We start from the raw sequence: 25246 nt of genomic DNA on the forward strand, positions 1-25246 counted from the left end.
ATATTATAAGGAGGTGTCTAAAACCTCATAGGTGAACATAAGAGTTTTACAAAGATACCAAAAGCAGCCCAGAGTTGAACTCAAAAACTAGTAATTATTTGATAGACTTACTTATCATTCATCATTGGGTAAAAGGTATAAAATAATATAGTACAAAGTATATTTTAAGTTAAGGCAACCGGTAGAGGAGTAGATGACAAAGTGAGAAAAATATTAAGCAAAAAATAAATATTCTTTATTGATTTATTGATAAACGATTGATTGTTATAACAATGTCTAGTCATTTATGCTGGAGTAGTGGAGTGTAGTGATTCACAATCATTATGCTACAAATAGGTTATAAGATTGAGTGAGCAACAAAGTAAACGATGATGTTAACCAGTTTGTAAACCAATCTGAAGATAAGAGAGTTCAACATTTTGTTGCCTTTGACTTGTGCAAAAAATTTGTCAAGGATGTCGAATTTAATCGATCATAGATGAAAACATAAAAGGGAAAATGAATAATGGCGAGAAAAGCCTAATAAATAAATAATCATATCCAACCACTCAATTATGATTTTTTATTACTGAGCCGTTGTTGATCACGGAAAAGAGAGTTATATACGAGGAGAAAACGTAGTGTTAGTTTTTGGTTGAAAGTTGGAATACTCCATACAAAAGGTCTTGCGCGCACAAGGTGTACAATAAATTTATTGTACACCAAGATAACTTTTATGCAGTTTTTTGTAACTTTAACCTATTTTTCTGTAACTTTTATATTATAAAATTAAAAAGTTGATAGATAAACATTTTAAAGGATTAAATGATTAATTTATACATTATTAGTGATTTTGAAGAAATAATTTTTATTCAAATAAAAAAATATATCATTAAAAAATAGATAACTTTTACATATATAAATGTAACTTTTAAGCATTTTGAGTCAACTTTTACTCTGGTGTACAATATTTATTGTACACCCATTATTGTATAAGAATAGGTTAAGAAACTTACTTCGTCAGTATATTTTTAGAAGTTAGTTTTAGAGGAAAATTTGTGGGTCTTGTCATCTTGTGGCTGCCTCTCAACCCCGCGTTCTCTTCTCGTCCTCTCTCCCACCACCGCCAACCACCGGCTGTGATCTCCCGCTGCTCTTTGCCGCCGTCGGAAAGGTAATGTTTTTCAAATTCTCTCTCCTCTTCAACTGCTAACAACATTACATAAACATTCCATCACAAAGCTGCCTGATTTAGAGCTCCATTTCTTCAAATTTGGATGAACATATTGAACTCAATAATTTTCTAGGTTTATCTCATAGTGATGAGCAAATTGATTATTCTGGCTTATAATTGATTTTATAATATGATCTCATTTGGTTGGAAATCAGCAATAACAGTTCAGTTTTCCTACATGTATTGTGAAAATTTGAATTTTTGACATATATTATGACGGAATTTTGATTCTTTGGCATGCGTTAAAGATGAATTTTGTTGCATATTCACGTTTGTTGGGACTTGTTAGGAGATCTCCTGCCGATAATTTGTAAATTGTGCACTCCCTGTAGAAAGAGCATAAGTAGCCCATATGATTATGCATTCTCTAAGACTGAAATATTTTGTGAAATATCTTCACCACGTATATTGTGATCAATTTTCCGGTGTGATTACCCGGTCGTAAGTTGAAGGATTTTAGAACGAATGACTTCAACTCGACCAACTATGTCATAATGAGTACACAGGGGCGTGGCAAAGTGAATGGGGGCCCTGTGCGAATTTGCAAATTGGGGCCCTTTTTATGAATCAAAATAAATATGTAAAGAGGATAAAAAAAATTACAAGTGTATACAAAGTATTATAAGTTTCACTTTAAATAATTCGTTTTTTTTTTTGTGTTAGCACCCGGTTCACCCTTAGGGTTAATCCGAATTCGAGGCGAGTTGTGGGTGGATAGGTTCCAATTCCCTCTCAATTATTGTTGTGGGGATCGAACATGAGTCCTCCCTACCAAGTTCAGCTTTAATCACCATTGAACCAACAAACAATTGTATTTTAAGTAATTCGTATAACTTAACTATTAAGTATTTGGATGTCCCGTTTTCAAAATCATTTGTATACTGTAAATAACGTGACAAATTTGTTTAAGTAAAAAAGTACGGAGTAATAATTAATACTTTGTACTCTTTTTAGTTTTTGGAAAAATATTTCAAAACAAAATAATTATTAAGAAAATTATCCATCATTAACTAACACAAGTTTTTTTTGAAAGGATTAACAAACAAATTAATGTTACGACACATAAATATAGAAAATCTTTACGTTTTAAATATTTTCTTTTATATTGTAACATAATGGACAATTACGCCCCTAATATCGTGTTAAAATTGGTGACAATTGATTATTATTTTAAGAAGTTAAATTCATTTTTCGGTGTTGTTAAACCATATTCATGATACTAAACGTAAAAATTTTAAAAATTAGTGAAGGTATAATAAATGCGGAGTATTAATCGATCATTTTTTAAAAGCTTCAGAAATTGAAAGCTAGAAATTCAGTTTTAATAGGAAGCACCTAAAATATTCTTGGAAAAAGAGATGAAATAATAAGAGGTTAGTAGTATTGAAGACTTTGGAGTACAGCTGGATTGAAAGAGAGAGAAAATATAGATGGCATCTTTTCGGGAAAAAGGGAAGCACTAGGAGTCGAACCTCGGTAACATTGCATGCTTGTATTCTCTCTTTACCACTGCGCCACTAATAACTCCTTGTACATTAAGCAACTCAATAATGTTATTTACTAATTTGGGGGGCCTTTATTTTGGGGGGCCCTGCGCGGTCGCGCTGCTCGCACCGCCCAAGCGCCGCCCCTGTGAGTACAACACACTTTTGTGAAACAAGGAATGACTTTCAACTCAACCGAATATGTTTTCTCTAGTTTCTGCACATTATGTCTCCAATTTACAAGTGATTTTATACAACTTGAGCAACCAACTCAAGCTACATACGTACATTTTGTGAACATCATAGTGTAAATTGTAGAAGTAGCGTCACAGCGAAATATTAATACAAGTACAAATCTTTGTTCTTTTTTATAGTGTGGAGGAATGCACCTCTCTTTGCTTATACATTTTCCTTATGCGGTTATGAAGACTGAATGTGAGATAAAAAACAAGAACAATGAGAATATATTTCAGCAATGGATTTTAGCAAAGATTGTAGAGAACAATTGGAATTCAGTGTGTTACAGGGAAATATGCTACGCCTAATCGTCTATTTATACTAAATAACTAGAGTCATAATATTTTCCATAGAGAGCCGTTAGGGAGCCGTCTTCTATCCGTGATTCTAGGAATTCTTCCTTATCTTGTCAACCGACCCATGGAATTAAAACTCGGCCGTTCTGTTACGTAACGTGATTCTAGGAATTCTTCCTTATCTTGTCAACTGACCCATGGAACTAAAACTCGGCCGTTCCGTTACGTAACGGCCGCTCTGTAACCTATTTTGGATTTGCCGTTCCGCGAAAACCCGTTACGTTACGGTTTGACAAAAATCAGGTATTTCTCCCCGTGTCGTCCGTCACGTAATGGTGACTCGCCGCGCCTGACGTTTTTTTCTCCGTTACACCGTTCTTTTACATAAATTGACCAAAAGTATTTTTTAATTAGTTATGTAGTTTATGAAATATGATATTTCGAGTGCTTATTTGTTCACAGAATATAATACTCACTCATATTAGGATAGATTTGGTTATATTGTGTGGATATAATACTTTTTAGACTAAAAATGTAATAAGGCTTAGACATGTTAATGTGGTTTTTTCAAAAATTCACATCGCGTCAGCCGCGATCTTTTCTATTCTTCAGTTACAAGCGGTTTCCGCGACAATGCGACCTTTACCACGAACGCGACCGCATCCGCTTTTTTTCTCTATGTTACTGACCTGACCGTGTTTTACTGGAGCACGACTCCACTTCTGCCCAGTAAGCGACACGTGATCGAGGTAAGCACCACATCACTGATCTGCGCCTCTCTGTTTCCTTCCTGCCATGTCATCGATCCATGCCCAAGTGCCATGTCAGCATTGATAATTTCTCCCATAACAATGTACAAACATCAAGGTCTTGCAGTCTTGTTTTATTAAGGTTCTTTTCTTAATTGTGTGAGGTAACCAGTTGAGAATATACACATACACAAAAGGATACAATATGCTTCTGTTTTCCTTGCATAGCTAGTTCATGGTTAAGATAATCCCTTTTGCTAAACCGGGATCTAGTTTGAAACTTAACCTCTTGTAACTATTAGCCAGTTTATATCCCGTCCAATTATGGTGATGTATTTCAAATCGTTGAATTGTTTATCCCTGTATAACATGTCCAAGTAATTCTATGTGAACTTTCTACAACGTCAAGGTGTTCCCAGAGTGGCATGATATTGAATGTTCATTCAGCCAACATTAGGTGCAGTCTGATGAAATCCACGGAAGTCCATACATTAGCTGGAATACCATTCCTCTTGTTACTCACTTATTCTTCTCCAGTAATTATATATTTTTATTTTCTTAGTTTCTTTTCTTTGATTACTTCTTATTTCTCGAGTATTGAGTTGTTCGGCTATTCCATTGTTCTTCCTAACTATCCAACCCACAGCCTGATGTGACTTCATGCTTCATTTTAATTCACAAAGGTGCGGTGTGAATCAAATTCACCTGTTCAAGTTTCTGTAAATTTGTAGCTTGTGGGTAACCTTAGAGATCACAGTTGGTAGGTTTTATTACTCCAGAAATACTATTCTTTTTTTATATATATTTTTTTCTTCTTCATCCCCTCTTCGCCTTTTGAATACTAGGATTGTAGGATGAAGTGATGTAGTAATCACTATATCCCAATTTGATTTTTGTGTAGCTTAATGTGACGAGGTTCATTTCCAGCGCTACTTTATGCAGCCATTTGTTGAAGCCCTTAAAATCTTCACGCAATGCTTGTTTATTATGCATCATTTGCATTAAAATGTTCACTGAGTACTTAAACTTTATGGACAGATATTTACCATAAAGATCGGCCTTGAGATTATACAGTCTTGTCAAGGAAGATGGTCCTTCAGTCGGAATGAGGGTGAGGATGATGATGCAGGAATATTATCAGACATAATTCGTGTCTGCATTGTACATTAGACACTAAAAGGTGCATACAGACTCCATGAGTTCAAAAATGAGAGACATGCGTAGGATCATTGAGGGGTTATCATTAGTAGCCAGGGAGGTTGTGAGACGTACAGGGGCAAGTGAGGGTTCAAGAGATGCACTACAATCTATCATTAAGAAATCTGCAAGCATATGTGGCCTTACGAGAGGAAAGGTACAGGTTCACCAACGTGAACCATTAGGTAGTAAGCCAATGAAGGATATGGAAGACTCTGTTGTTTACTTTAATAGTGATGCTAGTTATACTACTGGTAGTAGTTCCACCTCCAGGGAAGAGGTCATGTCAAGTTCAGAGATAGCTTCTACTGATGGTTCAATTGCTGCTGCTTCTTCTGAACAATCTCTCTCAAATCCAGCATTGGAATCTCTGAATCAGCCTGATTTGTGCGCAGATGGAAGAGCTAATTTTGTGGCTGATCAAGTGATTGGTGTGGGAGAGGCTCAAAATGCCAACACTCCCACCTCTGCCTCCACCATTGCCACCCCTTCAAAGAGGCGGAAGCCTAGAGAAAGAAAAGTGCCTGCTACACCTTTCTCCAGAGCTCTTGGGTCAGTATATTTCTTTTTCCCTTCTTTTCCCTTTGGGTGTTTTGTTCACTAAAGTTTTTACCATATGCAGCCTTGCCTGACTTGATCTCAAACTTCTCATTTAAATCAAAACATGTGATATCCTGTTAGGTTAGGTTGTTATTGTTATGGCTTATGAGTTACGGTTGTTATTGGTAATCATATACGACACTACCCACTAGTCAGTAAATCAGTATTCACCACTCCTTGGGAGTGTTTGTGCATGTTGCTTGCTGAGCTTGTCTAGACTAAAGTACATATGCTTTAAATTTTCTGTTGATAATTACTCTGTCGTCCCGTTATCGCTTTTGGGTCAATTGGAAACAACCTCTCTGCAGTTGCAGGGGTAAGGTTGCTTACACCTGACCCCCCCTTACCCCGCTTCTTGTGGGAGCGTCTTTGAGGCAATGGGGTAATGATAATGAATGAAAATTACTCTGTACATATGTTCTCTCTTTCCATGTTGCGTATTCACTCAGGATCACACTAAATTTCATTAAGCGCTATGAGATACCTTCTAATTGGCAGGTTTGCTAGTCTAGGAGCTGGTCTTGCCTGGGGAAGTGTCCAAGAATCTGCCAAGACGCTTTTCTTAGGAAGGCCTGATACACAGGATAAGCAGTCTAGCCCGTCTTCATTTCTATCTGAAAAAAATGCAGAACGGCTGGCACTTGCTCTTTGTAGAATGCGTGGAGCAGCATTGAAGATAGGGCAGATGTTGAGTATACAAGACGAGTCTCTCGTTCCTGCTCCGGTATTAGCCTTTTTATTGTCTGTAGTTTTTCTATGATCATTTAATTTTCTTTGAAGCTTTAGGTTTTGATGTTTGTTTGTTTTCTTTATAGTTCTGATTTTGGAGGGCTTCCTTTCCTCTAGTGGTGCTTTTCTTCTTATACTTATTATACAAAAGGATTCTTCATTCAGAAAAGTAACCTTATGCAGCTTCCCCTATGTATTTTTTGTCAATTGTAAAAGTTAACCTCAGCTCTTGTGCATTAAATTGTGACATCATATCACATATGCCGTTGAAACAAGCAAAGGAGTTGTACTTATCTAAAAGTAGGATACCCCAACATCATGAAATGCTGCTATGAGTTGAGATATGGAGGATTATCAAACCATCACTTGAGTGACTTGAGTCACACCCTTCAGTATTGTTGTTGTCAATGAATTAAGATAACCCCAAAACCGGTGCATAAATTTTGCCACCAAGTGAATTGAAACAAGCAAAGCAGTTGTATATTTCCTAATGAGATACACCTACATCTTGAAATGTTGCAATGAGAAGAGAAATTGAGGAACATCAAACTATGAGTTGAGCCACCCCCCCCCCCCCCCCTCCCCCTTCTTGTTGTCAACACCATTGCCTTGGATCCAGCTTCTTTCTCTTCTTCATTGGGATTAGTGAATGTTAAGGTTCTCAGTTGACCTTTTTTCTTGTCAATTTTGTTCTCTCTGGAAAATTTGAGTTTCCACCTGAAGTAAACAATACTATTTTTCCTGTTGTGCAACGTGATTGACCCACAATCTACATGCTTCTGAATGTGAAGGCTTCTCTTTATTTTGTGATTACTCTTCATATTTTTGTTAATAAAATTCTCCGTTTATCTAAAGTAAATAGTAAAGAATAATTTACAGTTAAGTTCTCTTTTCATGGACTGTTTCCTTTTCTGATACATCATATATCACGTTCGCTTTATCTGAAACTCAAGGAAAATAGTGAATCATGTTATCATGGTGTTCTGATGTATTTGGTTACATCCTTCATTGCTAGATCTTGGCTGCTTTAGAGATAGTCCGTCAAGGTGCTGACGTGATGCCAAGGAGCCAAATTAATCAAGTCTTGGATGCCGAATTAGGGTCTAATTGGTCTTCAAAGTTGAAGAGTTTTAACTATGAACCCTTGGCTTCTGCAAGTATAGGCCAGGTATGTTGTGGCTGTTACGTTGCATTTTTTTTGCTTTTTGAATTTCCATGAATGTATGTTTGAGGTACATTGGGGGTGTTTGGTTAGGAGAGGTTTGAGAGAAAAAGAATTTTGTTGGAGTGAATTAGAGGTATGACCTTTAGAAAAAGTTAATTGGAAGTGTTTGTTTATGAGAGGTTTGGAAGAGAGTTTTGGGGTGAAAAAGCTAATTTGTAATTAGAGGTTTGAGAAAGTGAATGTCAAATGACTATTTTTTTCCTAATATTACCTAAATTTACAACCACTACTAACCTTGGTACCCTACATTATTTCCCTCCTAAAACCGTTACTCTCGCTTCCTTCTTCATTTCACCCTATTTACTAGACTCGTTTTTTGTTGTAATAAACTTTATATTAGTACTTTGAAACACTTGAAAGCTATTGCAGTCATGCTTGTAATATCATTAGTGACATTTCTCTATTTGCAAATAAAGAATGTATATTATTTAAATTGTTAAACTAAGAATAATTTTTTTGAATTTTTTTTTTTTTTTTTGTATTCAATGTCTATTAAAAACATAAAGGGAAAATAAATAACACAATAAAATATTTGTCTAATATTAATAAGAAACAAACTAACCAATAATAAAATAATATCAATGTCCATAATGGTCATTTTACATATTAAACACCTAACAACTAATTTACCAAACACTTTTACACAAGCAACTAATTCAACCATCTAGTAAAACCAGCTAATACAAACAACTAACCGCTAACAGCTAGTCAAACCAGCTAACAGCTCCTAACCAAAAAGGGTCGTTATATTTGACTAATACCGGAAGATCACATTAGTCTGAGGTACATTATGTTTTCTCTTTTATTTTCTTAAAATTTCAATTGAACAATCGGGTCAACAAACCAGCCTGACCTAAGGCCAAGCTGCCTTTTGTGAATTTTTTTAATCCGTAGCTTTAACCGCCCAGTTCATGCCCTGCATTGAACCGTTTTAAGACTGGGCCTAGCTCAGTTGGGGTAAAACGCTGCCAGTTCAAGGTGGTCTGGGCGCCTGACTTAGCCCACTAGCCACCTTTACCAAGGGTAGGGCTGATGGTGTCCTCAGTTGTATTTGATAGTTCGTAGGATCATTGACAAACTCTTATACAATGGTTTATGATTTAGTTGAAATACAATTAGGACAGTGTATCTACTATATAACTCTAGTTATGACCATATGCTAGAGACTTTAAGATCAAAGTTTGACAAATGCTATAGCAAAATAAAAAATAAAATACCATTAAGTTGTTGCAAGTATCTCTGTTGATCCAGTGCTATGGTTTTACATGTGGATGGATGTCTAGCTACTCATGTTTTAATCTTTTTGTTTATTTAGTAACAATGCTTGTGATGGTAGGATAGCGGCCTACTATCACGACCTAAATTTTAAAACTGTGCGACACTAGGAAGCACTCCCTAATCAGCCTACTCACGCACTAAGGAGGGTAATTCAACCCTTGTACGTAATTGCTGAATAATAATGCGATAAACACTTAATTGTGAACTACATTATTTCACAAGGCACCAAACATACAACATTTTACATGGCGGAATTCCAACAGCATAGCTGCGTAAGTGTGGAATTCGATGCCTTGGACAAACTCCTAAGGTAGGTGAATGAGAGAGACAAAGCCCCTCTCATGGGTGGCAGTTACAACTTACAAGCCTAAACGACAATCAAATACGCGTTTAAATAATTAATACAACTGCCATGTCCAGCGTGGTGTTCTTATCCTTTAATCCCAACCGCTTGCTGACTCAGCGCACGAGTTAAATTCAACCGCCACAAACTGCCATTGCGCCTGTTCGCCAACTGCCATGTAACTGCACGCACCCAAGGCACGCGCCCAACACCTGCGGACTGCCAGCTAGCAACACAGTACTCCACGGTACTCCAGCTAGTCAGCTCACCCACACGCTTGATCAACTCCCGGACTGAGCTCGACGACCACTGCCAGGTGACCCGCCACCACTAGCTAGCTGCCACTCTTCAGTTCAGTAGCATCAGCTCCTAGTGACACACCACATTACCTTGATCCAGCTCAAGGGAATTCTTCTTAGGTAACCCATGCTTAACTTCCAGCTCACTATCACTTCGTCGAGGTCCTCCGTGTTGACTGTCATTACGTATTAGTAGCTCAGCTGCACCCTAGAACTTAGACGAGCTAACATTGAGCTGCCACAAGCTTCACTCACCACATAGTCATTCCAAATACTAGTAAGTATAGACTTGCCTTTCAGTTCTTCAAGGCAAGATGCGACATGCCTGAGCCAAGAGCACGCCATGCTAGCTGTGGGCATAAAGAGTTCTCACAAACCTCCCCCACTTGGAGACGCTGATGTCCTCGTAAGATACCTTTCAATGAGAGTCTCGAACTTCTACAACGTAGTATCACGTTCCCACAATGCTTCTGCCTCGGAGCCATTCTACCATTGGACCAAGCAATCAATGCGGCATTTTTTCTTACTCTTCCCTAATACACATTGATCAAGCATTCTCTGTAACACCCTTTGTAAATTGCTTCTTGGTTGTCACTTGTGGGTGGATTCCTCTTTGTAATCGGATGTAGGGCCTCTACTTCCTCATGATATGGCTTCAAGTAACTACTAACTAACATGAAAAGTTGGATGTACCTCCAACATCTGTAGGCCGTTGTACCAACTTTCTGAACGGTGTCGAATGGGTCGTCGTACCTCATATTCAGGGATCGTTCTCCCGCCTTGGTATTGATGTTTTTCCAAATTTGGAGTGTAAGTTTTAGCACATCGTTACCCGGTTCGTGGTACATGGCCTCGAACCGGATGGGACGAACCGAATTGAAAACCCAAGATCTACAATTGAAGCACTTTGATAAAGTTGTGAAGCTCAAAAGCATAGGTTTTTGCTCGCCTGAATGGTGCGAGACCACCGGTGTGTTCGCCCGAATAAATGGTGTTTGCATGATAAAGATATATATGTATGTTGTAGGGAGGGGGAGGAGGAGATAGGGAGGCTGCGTTCTTTCGGGGATGCAAACATACCTTTCTTTACCTTTTTTTATATATTTTTTTAAAATAAAGTTGTCTTGTTTACTTTTACAATTGTCAGCTACCATTCACTTCGAAAGTTTTAAAACAGGTTAAGATGAGATCATTATCTTTAAATTGTCAAAGGCAGATTGACATTTATCGGGCCAGACTTAACCTTGTCCTTTCTTTAAAAGATCCGTGAGTAAAGATACTTTGGGAATAGCCTTGAATGAATTTACGATAGTAATTTGCCAAACCCAAAAAGGATCGTAACTCAGTGACAGACATGGGCTGTTCCAATTGACAATCGCGTTCACTTTAGACTCATCCATCTTGACTTTCCCTTTACTGATCTTGTGACCAAGAAAATTTATCTCCTTTCGTGCGAAGTCACATTTTCCTTTTTTCACATACACTTCATACTTTCTTAACTGTTTGAAAACTAATCTTAAATGTTCCACACTTCCACATGATCATCTAAGTTATTTGAATGCACTACAATGTCATCAAAATAGAAAACACAAAAAAATCAAGATACTCGTAAAGCACATCATTCATTAAATTACAGAAAGTTGTCGGGGCATTAGTCAGCCAATGAATTCGTTGTAACGCCTTTTGGGATAACCAATGCCCGACAACTTTATGTAATTTAATGAATGATGTGCTTTACGAGTATCTTGATTGTTTCTATGTTTTTTATCTTGATGACATTATAGTGTATTCAAATAACTTAGATGATCATGTGGAACATTAAGATTAGTTTTCAAATAGTTATGAAGGTATGAACTGTATGTGAAAAAAAGGAACATGTGAGTTCGCATGAACGAAGATAAATTTCCATTGTTATAAGATCAGTAGCGGGATGGATGAGTCTATAGTGAAGGCGTTTGAGTTACGATCCTTTCTGGGTTTGGCCAATTCAAGGCTACTCACAAAAAGTATCTTTACTCATGGATATTTTTTAAAAAAGGACAAGGTTAGGCCTGGTCCGACAACTCGACAAGTGTTAATCTGCCTTTGAAAACTTAAAGACAATGATCTCAGCCGAACCTAATTTACAACTTTCGGAGTTCGATAAACCATTTGAAGTGCACACTGGTGCGTCATGAAGAGCCCTTGGTGGGGTTCTTATTCAAGATGGACGTCCAGTTGCTTTCGATGGACAAAAGCTCATAGAGGCGGAGGAGAGGTACTCAACACATGAAAAGGAAATGTTGCCAGTTGTTCATTGCCTTCGTATTTGGTGACAATATTTCTTGGGAACAAAGTTTACTTTATTGACCGATAATGTCGCCAACCACATTCTTTCAATCACAAAAGACTTTATCGTCGAAGCAGGGTTGTTGGATGGGATATTTTTTTTTTTGGAAGAAATGACTTTGCATGGCAACACAAGCCTCGTTGACACAATCAAATTCCTGATGCGTTAAGTAGGAAGACTCAAGAAAAATTTGCACCACGTGTAAGTGCAAAGATAATCCTGAGTATTTCCAGTTATGTGAACAAGTTAAAGATGGTTTTGTTCGTAGATATTGGATGAAAACTGGGCCCTTGTTGGCACAAGAGGGGCGGTTATATGTTCCTTCCCCAAGTTGCGTCACGAGTTATTGAGATCAGTTCATGATTCTGTTTGGGCCGGTCACCCTGGTTAGGAAAGAACGCAAGCGATGCTGGAAATAAGTTACTTTTGTCCCAATGTGATGGCCGAAGTTGAAGTATATGTGAAACCATGCCATGTGTTTCGGTTAGATAAAATTGAGCGTCGGAAAAAGACGAGACTTCTCCAACCATTGTCTATTGCTGAAAAACCATGGATTTCGGTTTCGATGGACTTTATTTCTGGATTTCCAATGTGAACGGGCTACGTTCGATAATGGTGGTGGTTGATCGATTTTCGAAGTATGTTGTATTTATCCCAACACCTAATGTGTGTCCAGTAGAAGAGGCAGCGAGGTTGTTTCTTGGTTAAGTGCTCAAATATTTCGGATTGTCCACTTTTTTGGAGCTTAAATACCTTGAAGGGGAATAAATGAATTATATTCCAAGTAAATTTTTTTTAAAAAAAAATACAGAAATGAAAGACCATCATTAATAATACGGGTTTTTCATGAAATACCCCTGAGGTTTGCAAAAACGCACCAAATACCCTCGCGTCTTTTGAATCACATAATATGCCCCTATTTTTTCCCAAGTTTGCACCATATACCCCTAAACCGACCTTCCGTTAGTCCTCCGTTAAGTCGTGTTTATAATTCACAGAAGACCCCTATGTGTAAACTTATTGCACAATATACACCTATTTTGAAACTAAGTTGCACCAAATACTCAAACTGCTTTTAAACTTCAGAATTTGATTTCCACTAATCGTTCACCTAATTAATCAACCTAAAAGTTAAACCTAAAACAAAAATAGAAGTAATAATCAAAGAAAATTGAAATGCTCAAACAACAAATCCAATAAGAAATTGATTGAATTGAATTATACTGTTGGTATACATATCAATCAGTGCATTAGTCAATGCAGTATTACATCTAAATCAAGCAGCCACCTGATTCTTAGTATCCCTAACTATGACCAGCTCTTGCTTGATTCTTTGAAGCTCTTCATTAGCTGTGAGAAGAGAAGTCATATCTAAGGCATGTTGGCTCCTCACAGTTTCTAACTCTTTTTTCCATTCTGCTTGTTTCATCCTGCTTGCTCGAATTCAACAGCTCGAAAATTTTCAATCTCTGAAGTATCTTCAGCTCTCTTTTGAGCCACCAAAGACTCCTGAAGTTTCTCATTAGCCTCATCTGCTTATTTATTTGCCTCTTTCAACTCATTGAGTGCATGATTCTTCTCTTTCAACTCATTAGCCTCATACGAGGTAGTGGCTTCTGAATGATCAAAAACAGAAAACTGACATTAGATAATAACAAAATAGACCAATTCATATCAAAGCACATTACATTCCTACAAATCCCATTTAATTGCAAGTAGTCTGAAACTACTATTCCCACATTATAACACTTCCAGGACCCACAACAACCACTTTCCCAGAGTTCAGCTGCATCAAATTAACCATTTTAGGCAAAACTTATCTTTTTAATTTTCAATTAACACTAAAAATTAATCAAGAACACCCTCCAAAAGTTACAATTAGGGCATTTGCAACCAACTATGAACAACATTCTTTCAGATAGATTAGAACAAAGATGCAGCAAAAATGCAATTAACCTAGCTATATCAATAGGAATTAGATCAAAAGCAACAAAATTTATGCAAAAATGCAACAACCCCAGATTAGATTTACTCTTATATCACTGAAATCACGATGTGGGTGCAATAGAGATAAACGAAGCAATTTAGAAACAAAATCAATGATAAAACAACTTATAAATTTGATTGAAAAGAAAAGAATGGGTGTTTAATTGGACCTTGTTAGAAGACTCTGGAAGCCATCAGCAACCACCAACCTACTGTCGCAGCCATCAGCAACCCCCTCCCAGCCAACGCACCGCCGCGAAACTTCCGCGCCACCGGAGAATCGATAACCTTCGCAACGCGGCCACCGGAGAACGACCACCCTCCGCGAAGCCAAGTCGACCACCATCAGCATCTGATTTAAGTGATCTTGCCTTACCTAATTTGGCTACTCTTGGCATAGGTGAAGCAGGCTTGCTACTGGGAGTATCAGATCTGCCCATAGTTCATAATGTGATCATTACACAATTGCAATTGCAGATCAATTTACCAAAACAGAATTGGGCAAGCCACTCTGATCGATATCTAAATCAAGCGGCAACAAGAGAGAAGGAGGAAGAACATCTGAGAGGAGAGAGAAAGAGAAAGAGAAAGAGGTTAGAGTTTTTTTTTTTTGAATTTATGTCGAAAAACATGTATTAAGGGTAAAATAGTAAAATACTACTAACGACAGACTAACGTCTGTTAACTGAAGGTGTATCTCATGAACAGTACTAAAAAATAGGGGCATATTATGTGATTCAAAAGACGCGAGGGTATTTGGTGCGTTTTTGCAAACCTCATGGGCATTTCATGAAAAAACCGTTAATAATATGTTCTCTTACCAAAATGAAGCACTTTCAAAGTTGCCTTTAGATAGGAAAGCAACACCAAAATCTGCAACTGATATTTTAGCTAGACATTAGGAAACTACATCCCTATTTATTTAATTACTTACACAAAGATGCGACATCCTCCGACGGAATATCCTTAAAAGAGGAAGTTCTAGAGAGGTTTGAACTTGAACCGTTATAAGTCAATCCACTCCTCTTCACCTCTTTCATTTATAAAGTTTGAGTAAGGCCTGATTATGGTATTGGTACATAGTACATACAGTTCTGGTGGATGGAATGATAAAATAAGACTTTGATTTTGCAACTTATCTTTGTCAAACACTTAAACTTACTGACATAACGTGATACACTCCGCGTGCTCCATAAATTTATTCCAGGGTTTGCCAATTGAGCAACCACTAGGATTAGGTTAATGTCTCTTTTTTGGGAGAATTTGGAAGTTAGTGTTGTTTTGCTGGGTCTTCCCTGTGTGTCATATAGTTTTCACATCTCATGGTGCTCTGTTTGTACTATGTTTGAAGAATGGGAATTCTTTTCCTGTGAGCTCACATGAGGTTGGCCGTTTGGCACTTGCTTCCAAGGCTTTTAGATGTTTGTTTGAGTCAATTGTTTACATCATGTTATTATAATGTAATTATATGATATCTTGATTTCCTGTTCTGACAAAGCAAACAGTATTTTGATATTTGTTGGAATCTTCAGGTTCACCAAGCTGTCACACATGATGGTATGCATGTAGCGATGAAGATTCAATACCCAGGGGTAGCAGATAGCATTGAAAGTGACATCAAGAATGTGAAGCTGTTGTTGGACTATACAAACCTGATTCCCAAGGGACTTTATCTAGACCAAGCTATGAAGGTGAGTGAGAAATCTTTAGATTACCGAATTTCTAGAACCCTTTTAAGTTTTTGTTAAGGGGAATAGAGAAATTTGGTTAGTCTTTTAAAGGTAGGATTCATAGACGTTCTTTATGATTCTTATGAAAGAAAATGCTCTGTAGTTTACTAATTAGGGGCTGCATGTAGCAGTGCGGCAGTATCTTGGAGCATAATTATAATATTGTCATGACCTCATGGGCCATGACCTTTTTTGTAAGAGAAAGCAACATCATTGGTGAGGGGAAGGTAAGAAATAGGGGGTGGGGGAAGGATGGTGTGGAGGTGAGAGAGTATATCAAAATAACAAAATCCCTAACAAGGACAAACAGATTAGTTAGTAACACGGACTATATCCCAATTTTTGGTCTATCCTTTCGCTCTTTTGGATGTCCCAATTTTCTACTTGTTTGTTAGCCGCTAAGCCCAAATTTTAAAAAAATTGTTTGGCTGCATGCACTTTTGTTGACATTCTTTTAAAATAATGTGGTTTTCCATTAGTATAAGACAAATTTGTCAAAAACTACCTTGTAAAATCATATTAAATGTTGTACTCCTTCCGTCCGGAATAATTGAACCGGTTTGACCGGCATAGTGTTTAATGCAATGTAATTGACTTATTATTTACGGTTTTTTCATGAAATGCCCCTGGGGTTTCACGAAATTCACCAAATACCCCTGCGCGTTTCAAAATACATAGTATACCCCTATTTTCTCATATTGTTCATAATATACCCCTAGACTTAACGGACGTTAGTCCTCCGTTAGCTGCAATTTACCATTTTACCCTTATGTGTTGTTTTGTACGATTCTTTACTTAAATCCCCACTCAACAGCTCTACCCACCCAAACTTTCTCTCTCATCCCACCCAACCCACCCAAACACTCTCTCTCTCTCCTCCCACTGAACCAAAACCACTCCTCACCGTCGTCACCACCTTCCCCTGCTACCGTCGCTTCTTCCTAACTTTCCAAAGATGAGTCTTTGTTCTCTCATTTCACCCTACCCCTGCAACACCACCATTATCATCACCAACAAGGCAACAACAAAAAATGACGGAGTATCCAACAACTACACCAACAATTACAACCCTAATTTCAATTCCAGTCATCAAGAATCGCCTCAAAAATCTTCAATTGGTGTTACCATAGCTGCTGCTACACTCTCATTCAGCCTCTTATTATCTCCGCCTGTTTCGGCTGCTGCTAATTTGACGGCTTCTGATCAATCGTCCGATGAGTATTTCCGCGAAGATGAGGGATTATTGGGGGATGATATGGCATTATCGGTGCCCAAATTGTGGACGAATGAGGGTATTGTGAGGCGGCTCATTCACCAGTTCTTCTTCAGTTTCATCTCTTCCTTTTAAATTGTGGATGAATTCTGGCACAATTGTCTCATATGTTGTACAGAATTCGAGGGAAGAGAAGGAGATGAACTCTGGTCCAACGAGTCCCACTGAAGATGACAGTGAGGTGATTTCTTTGGTGGTATTTGTAACTTGGCTGAGATCTTTTCAGCTTTTGAATGATTTAGTTATAGGGTTTTTGAAATCAGGGGATGTTGATAGGGCATTGCGGGTTTTAGGTGTGGTTCAGGGAATGGGTTGAGTCCTAAAACTGCCATGGTGATTTCGGTTATTTCAGCTTTGGGAAATTCTGGGAGGGCCGAGGTTAAGTCGATGGCCAGGTTTGCGAGGTGGTGGTGGTTTGCCAAAGAGGCGTGGGTCAATTCTTTTCCCTTGTTTAAGCTATCGGCTGCTTTTGAATCACCAGAACTACTGTAGTTGGACACCGAGACCTCAGCCACACTGTCCGTGTACTCCGAATCTCACCCATGAGAAGTTAAAGAGAGAGAATTTGTTTGGGAGGATAAATTGAGTGACTCTGGCGACCAAAGCGATTGATCCAAGAGGCCTTCATTTGGGGTAGTTGATAAGTAGTCCTCCTTCTATGCAATGTTTTTTCCTCACCCTTGTCATCGTTAGGAAACACTAGTTTAGCTTTTAGCTATTATCTGATTCTTGAAAAAAGCTTGGCTTCTCAGCTTTTGATCCTTAAGATTATTCACCTCCACTTTCGAAGTCCTTAGAGACAATTTGGCAGTCGAGGAAGCTGCAGTCTTCATGACAGCAGGCCTAGAAGTTCTTGGATTATCACCAACATTAGTCTTACTTATCTTGTTAACGAACCTAAAGAAGATTTTTGTAAAGCTTTTTAAGCAATGTCATGTATCTAAAGTGATCTTGGAAGAATACAATACTCAATTTCTTAATTTACAGGAGGCTTAACTTTGTAATATCCCTGTTTATTGATGGAATATAATCTATGTTTATTGCTGGAATTTTTTTACAAACTGCTCTACTTCATTGCGAAGAAAATTAGATATGTAAACTAGCCGTTAGATTCAAATTTTGCAGTTTAAAAGCAGATTGGGTATTTGGTTCAAGCAAGTTTACAAATAAGTGTATATTATGCAAAAAGTTTATAAATATGTGCATTTGGTGAATTATAAACATGACTTAACGGAGGACTAACGGAAAGTCATAATAGGGGTATTTGGTGAACAGTATGAAAAAAATAGGGGTATACTATGTATTTTGAAACGCGCAGGGGTATTTGGTGAATTTCGTGAAACCTCAGGGGCATTTCATGAAAAAACCGTATTATTTAATTAGATGGTAGTTGATAGTGGGGTATTTTTTTAATATAAATAGTGGTGAATGTGTCAACTTTTTAAAGGGGTAGTACAAAATGACTCACTTTTTAATGTTAGGGAGTAGGATATAGGTGGGTCCAAGGGTAAGTATAATGTTAAATAATAAAAGTTTTCCATTTATAGAAACGGTGCGAGTAATCCTGGACGGCTTTATAAGAAAAGCGGTGCGAGTATTTCGGGACGGAGGGAGTAATTAACTACCTTATAAAAAGTTTATGTTGTAATATAGTACCTTTAGCCGAATTTATGAAAATTGAATCAAAATTTCGGGATTGACTTTACAATATGCATCTCACGTGCCATTTATACTTTTTTTTCGTGAGATGCCACGTGAGATACACACAGTACAATCAACCACGGAATTTTGATTTTACATTCATAATCCAGGTAAAGGTAGTACCTTACAACATCAATTTTTTATAAGATGGTTAGTTACAACATTTATTTTATAAGGTAGTTTTTCACAAAACCCCAATTTTTGTGTATGGAAGAATTTAGGTCTTTCCATACTAAAATCTTGGTGGTAGCATGAATCCTTGGATGCATTGCTCTGGCAATATGTGATAGTGGAATGAAAGATGCTTGAATTTGATGGTGTCATGGTGGATGACATTTTAAGTGACTTCCTAAATTTGTGATAGTGTTCTATTTCTCAGCTCACCTACGTTTTAATTTGCTGCAGGTTGCAAGGGAAGAGTTATCACGTGAATGTGACTATGTGTTGGAAGCAAGTAACCAAAAATTATTTAGGAATCTCCTCTCAGAAAAACAAGGGCTTTATGTACCCTTGGTTGTGGATGAGTTATCAAGCAAAAGAGTCCTGACTACGGAACTTATTTATGGTAGTTATTTGATCTTAAATTTACAATGTTTTTACGTTGAATACATTGTCCTGCTTCATGAAATTTTGGTACAACATCTTACTTTGGTCATTCTAAGATAATAGTTACCAAATTTTGTTATCTAGAGTTTCACTGCCTATGCAGTCCATATTTTTCTGCTCAAGGCTGCTATGAGTTCTTAAAGATCACATGTTATGTGCATGCATGGAATCACCTCCGCTTAGATCTAACTGGGACAAAGATCTCTCACGAAACCTATTTGAGTACTGTAAATTACGATGGCTCTAATTGTATAACCCATAACATTTATCAAATTTCGAGGGGAAACATAGAGGTATTGAACTATAGAATAGATGTGGCAATGTTCCTATTTTTTACTTGTGAGGTAATGCAGAGGGAGGGGTGGTAATTTGGTGGTCCTGTCTTGTATTGCTTAACTTATTCACATAGGAGCTGAGTCAGAAAGTATATTATGATGCATTGTGTTTACGTATGTGTGTGTCTTGCAAACATGCATTCTCTGTGTTTATATCTTTAGGTTCAGAAAGTTATAGATGAATTGAAAATAGTTTAATAAGAATGGAAAAAGACGATCAGGAATCTGCACTAGGACCTAATAAAAGAATATTGAGTGCCAGTCCTGCTGTGTATATTCAGACCTCAGCTAAAAATATCCTTTTAGATTGAGTCAATAAAGAAGTCAGAAACATAAGTTTAACCAACAAAGACTCCCAACAAAGAGATCTGTTAGTTTCAGTTATTTTTTCCCAATGGCAGGCTTACAGCACCCTGAGCTATCTCACTGTCTTAATGATTTTCTGCCCTCGTGTCTCCCAAAGTAGCAGATCTACAAGGGCTGCAACGCTTCAAAAGCTCATCGACAATTCCACCTGTACCTGATATTCGCAAAGTTTTACTCGAAGGAACACAGACCAGATTACCCAAACATATGACTATCACACTCCCTGACTCCCCATTACAAATATAGGTTACAACCTTACAGGATTAGATCCACTAAGTTCAGCTTGGCTCTAACTAAACGATAACCCCCTTAAGTACCTTGATCATTTTTGGGCACTGATTCTCCAATAAAAATAAAGACATGGGGAAGAAAATGGATTGAGATTTTGTGGGTTACAGGTAAAATGTGCTGCAGGAAAGACAATAGAAGAATTCTCTTTTTGATATGAAGACTTAGGAGAGACACACTTTAACAACACAATAAAATTTAAGTTTACCCAAACCTGGATCTTGACGATTCCACCAAAAACGGAAATTCCTAGATGAATTGCATGATGCTAACACAAAAGTCAAAATCAAATCATTTTGATCTTTGAATCATATAACCTTTACCTAGACATAAAGTTGAAGTTAGTTTTTACAAGACAAGGTTGGAGGTATCTCGATCAAAGATTTGTTATGGGAGGCAAGGCTAGTTAGGAGTAAGACTGTAATCTCTGCATACGATTTGACCTACCTAGAACCCCGCCCATGGTATATCGCATACAGTCATACTAGGTCATTATTGTTGTGAGGTTATTACCTTTTCCAGCAAATTTTGTCAGAGTTCTGTTGAATCTCATTATTGATTAATTTGTTACATTCTGCAATACTGTTAACAGGAATTCCCATTGATAAAGTGGCATCACTAGATCAGGAGACTCGAAATGACGTTGGAAAGAAGTTGTTGGAGCTGACTCTGATGGAGTTATTTATCTTCCGTTTCATGCAGGTAATTTATGTGTTACGTTTTCGGTTTTTTTTTTTCTGTCTGTCAAGGAATATTTGTAATAACTAATTATTGAAGTCCTTGAACTCCATTTTGCAACATGGAGGTGACGAGTTTGATTCCCTAGCTTCCACATTCATTTTTGGAGATCCTCTCTTTTGTGGAAAGGGGGGAGATAGGGGGAAGACAACTGATAATACTTTATTTATTTTATGAAAGATAGGTCTTTATACGGTTATACCTTAGCTTTAATGCCAAATATAAAACTTGGGGCTGCCTTAACTATGATAGGTCATGATCATGAACCTGTCTTGAGTTGTTTAGCCGCAAAGAAAGTATAGATTGGTGGCTGCAGTTACTATGTGAACAAAGGAGCTTTTTCTTTAAGATATCCAGGAGTCCGTTATACTGGGTGCCTCAGTTGTCTATGGGCAATGAAGGGGTGATTTGAAGCCTGGGCTTTGCTCATTCAGGGTTACCCATTAGTGGTGTTGAGATGGGGTTTGGTATTATAAAATTTATGGCCTAGGCAAGTCTGTAATAAATTAAGATTAAATAATTTTTTTTAAAACAACAATGATTTAATAGTGAATCTTTTTTCTTCATGTTGTGTTACTATTACATTTGGGAAATTGTTCCCTTTTTCATAATTTCATCTTTGATGCTTTCTGCTAAATTTGTAGTTATGTAATTTTGTAAACTAAAATATTCTGGCAGTTCTTTTCTAGTTCATCTCTTATTATTCTATTGCAAATAACACACCTTTTTCTTTTCTGAAAATATTCTTATTTGTCCTTGCTTCACTGCAGACTGACCCAAATTGGGGCAACTTTTTGTATGATGAAGAAGCAAGAGTGATCAACTTGATTGACTTCGGAGCTGCACGAGATTATCCCAAGACCTTTGTAGATAATTATCTAAGAATGGTAAATTCTTAGTTCTTTCACTCATCCACCTAAGGGGGATGGTTATCTTTGCAGTAGGTTTATATTATTCTTGGTTTTATACAGAGTATTGTCTAGATCTTGTAAAAAGTTATTCATGAATCCAATAATCAGGAAGTTTCTATTAAAAAAAAAAAGATGAAAATAAAGCAGCGGGTAAAAAAAAGGTGTAGGAGAGTGTTGGACTGGAATTGCATATTACATTTGAAACGTGGTAGACTGAGGCTTGAGGCTTAGTTCTGAGAGATGTAGAAATGTTTGCATTTTTATGAACTCTTTTAGACCAAAATGAACATGATTGTCCAACTCTCTTAAAATTTCTAGATACAATACAACTGCTTAATACTATCGATCCACGAATTCTATTTCAGTTATCTGAAAAAGGTTTTTTTTTTTTTTTTAAGGTGGTTGCTTGTGCGAATTGCGATAGAGATGCTGTGTTAGAAATGTCTCGGAGACTTGGGTTCCTGGCGGGGGAGGAATCGGATATAATGTTGGACGCTCATGTTCAGGCTGGTTTTGTTGTTGGCCTGCCTTTCTCAAAATCTGGTGGATATGATTTCCGCTCGACCAATGTTACTCACAGCCTCTCAAATCTAGGCGCAACAATGCTAAAACATAGATTGTCGCCTCCTCCTGATGAAGCCTACAGTCTTCACCGGAAACTTTCTGGTGCCTTTTTGGCTTGCATCAAGCTAGGTGCTGTTGTGCCATGTAGAGAATTGCTGTTGGAAATATATGAGCATTACAATTTTGGAGAAGATAGTGGTCAGATCTTGCCAAGTGAATCAGTTTAGTGAAGCTGCAAATGTCTAGTATATCTGCCATTAGATCAATTGATTATTATACGTAATAATTTGAGGATGTAATTGGGCGTCCTTCAACTGTATAGACTTTTTTTCATTTTCCCCTCAGCTGATGAAATTTTGCAATTACGATTTGTTTTTTAGAAGGCTTAATACAAAAAGAGGTGGAGAATTGATGTTCTTTCATATGTTACATTCTGAAGAACACAATCTGCAGAACAAACTGTATCCCCTCCTAATTCATATGAGATATATAGATGAGCTGAAGATAACACCTTTTACGAGGTCATCCATTCTGCTGATGTTCTTCACATGAATTAGAGTTTAACCCCTTGCAATGAACAATCGAACATGTATAACATTTACCGTCCGGTATTTCTTTTATGCTGTGTTATTATACAAAGTTTTCTGTTTGTTAACCTATGTTACTCCGACACTCCGGTGGGAGGTGGGTGTCGGTGTCGACACGACCCGACCCGCGACACGACACTCGACACGTGTCCGGGGAGGTGTCGACACCGATGTCGGAAAAGGATCCAAATTTGAGTGTCGAAATCGGCGATACAGTAGAGTATTAAACCCTAGATCTGGAAATTGAAGGGTTGTATATTCGATTATTTGTTGGAATATTAGGGCTTTTGTTTGCGAGGTTGAGGCGAGTGCAAGGGTGAAATTTTTATCGAATCTGGTGGCCATCTTGCCGGCCTATTTGCCGATGACCGTAAAAAAGAGGAAGGAAAACTGCTGGTGTGCTTCTGCCGATCTACTGTTCTTTACTCTCTTAATACAATAAAAATAAATAATAATTGTGGAGGGTACTTGGAAATCTGGAATAGGAGGGTATCCTATGTGGTAGGTACCCACATCAACCACATCTACATAGGCATGTGGAACTGTGTAGTGTGTAGCAGTGGGTAGTGGGACAAACCCACGTGACTCTGTTTGGTTTCTTTCCCCAATTTTTTTTTTCCTTCATTAGCTTCACTTTTCTCACATCTTTAATAAATTTTGCATTTATATATTTTGAATAACTTTTATTAATATTTTAATCTTCCTGTTCTTTTAATTTAACAACTATTTTTGTATTTTTATAAAAAGTGTCGCTTTTTATACTCGACACTTTATATAGAAACCGTGTCTAAAAAACAAGTCAAGACACTCCTTTGACCGTGTCGGAGTGTCTGAAAATATTTGGATCGGAGTGTCAGATACTCCGACACCCGTGTCGGACACGACACCGACACCCGTGTCTAAGTAACATAGTTGTTAACCATTCAGTGTTGTTTTGTACATGACTTTCCATTTTAAGTTTGGAGAATTTCACTTGATTTGAATTAACTTGAAACGTTGTGTCTGTGCTATTGCATATTGCACGGGATATCTATATTTATGTCAAATACTCTTGATTGAAAATATAGAGATAATTTTTGTGACTTTCTATATTATAATAATGATTCTTACAAAAGGACAAAATATTGGTTAAAGTTGATGAAATTCAGTTTGCCTAATTGACATGCGTATTATGCAAATTGTCTTACAATTTAAACAGTGTTTTATTTTTGCTTAACACTAATTGATGATACATTTAAATAATAATATTGATCGCCTAATATGTAATAATACTTCGATCCCTTTGTTTTCTTTTGTTCTTTATGCATTATGTTTATGGTATTCCATAAAGTTCTTCCAATTTTGAATATTTCTATTTTATGTACTAGTATATTTTATTTCACCATAATACCATTATATTTTTTTAATATCTTTGTTGCCCCTTGTTTGATAACCATGTGTGTGTGGGGATTACTAATTCGTAATATTAATTTACTCCTTATATTTCTTATTACTTTTCATGTTTGGTGAATAACACATGTATTAAGAAAAGACAAATATGTGTAAGAAAAATCAATCATTGTTGTGTACTTTTATTGGAAATATACAAAATTTAATGTTATTTGTTGAATAAGAACACAAAAAAGGATGTGGGGAACTAGGGATGGTTAGGAAGGGAAAAAAACAATCATGTTTTATTTCTTCACGTTTTTTCACTAAAAGTGGGAAGAATTATATTATTTAAATAGAAATAAAGTGAAACATGAAACGTTTAATCTATGCAAGTAGATTTGGTTTCTCAAAATTAAACTAGATTAGCACCGGATTTTTTCAATATTATAAAGTTACGCATTAAATTATATTAAAAAAAATTCGTATACTAGGAATATTAAAAATAATGTGAATAGAAAGTAGTTATGAAACTAAAAATCAAGGATCGGCGGATATGTTGACATTTGTAAACGATGTTTTTTTCTTACGATGTTAGATACTTTTTACAAATAATTAAAATGTTTCAATTTAAACATTGCGCCTAAGAAAAAAAAAATGTCATGTTGAAATAAAGTAATTTATTGTTTTAGTACTTGACATGCTAGTTATTTTATTTTTTTAAACCGTTATACTCTTATAGGAGTGGTTAATGCTACTGTATTATTTTACGATTGCTAATTGAATTTTGGATTGAAAGAAATATTATTTGATA

General features: G+C 36.9%; 1 protein-coding gene across 1 annotated transcript; it reads left to right on the forward strand.

Moving 5' to 3' along the window:
- Positions 1-1007: 1007 nt before the first annotated feature.
- Positions 1008-23097, forward strand: LOC110794987 (protein ABC transporter 1, mitochondrial). The gene is made up of 9 exons (XM_021999963.2): positions 1008-1153; positions 5018-5728; positions 6275-6500; positions 7521-7673; positions 15498-15656; positions 19075-19234; positions 20857-20966; positions 21773-21889; positions 22312-23097. The coding sequence occupies exons 2-9, from the start codon at positions 5175-5177 to the stop codon at positions 22702-22704; spliced, it is 1872 nt and encodes a 623-aa protein (XP_021855655.1). The 5' UTR covers positions 1008-1153; positions 5018-5174; the 3' UTR covers positions 22705-23097.
- The last annotated feature ends 2149 nt before the right edge of the window (positions 23098-25246 follow it).

The sequence above is a fragment of the Spinacia oleracea genome, chromosome 5 (genome assembly GCF_020520425.1).
Source record: "Spinacia oleracea cultivar Varoflay chromosome 5, BTI_SOV_V1, whole genome shotgun sequence".
NCBI lineage: Eukaryota > Viridiplantae > Streptophyta > Magnoliopsida > Caryophyllales > Amaranthaceae > Spinacia > Spinacia oleracea.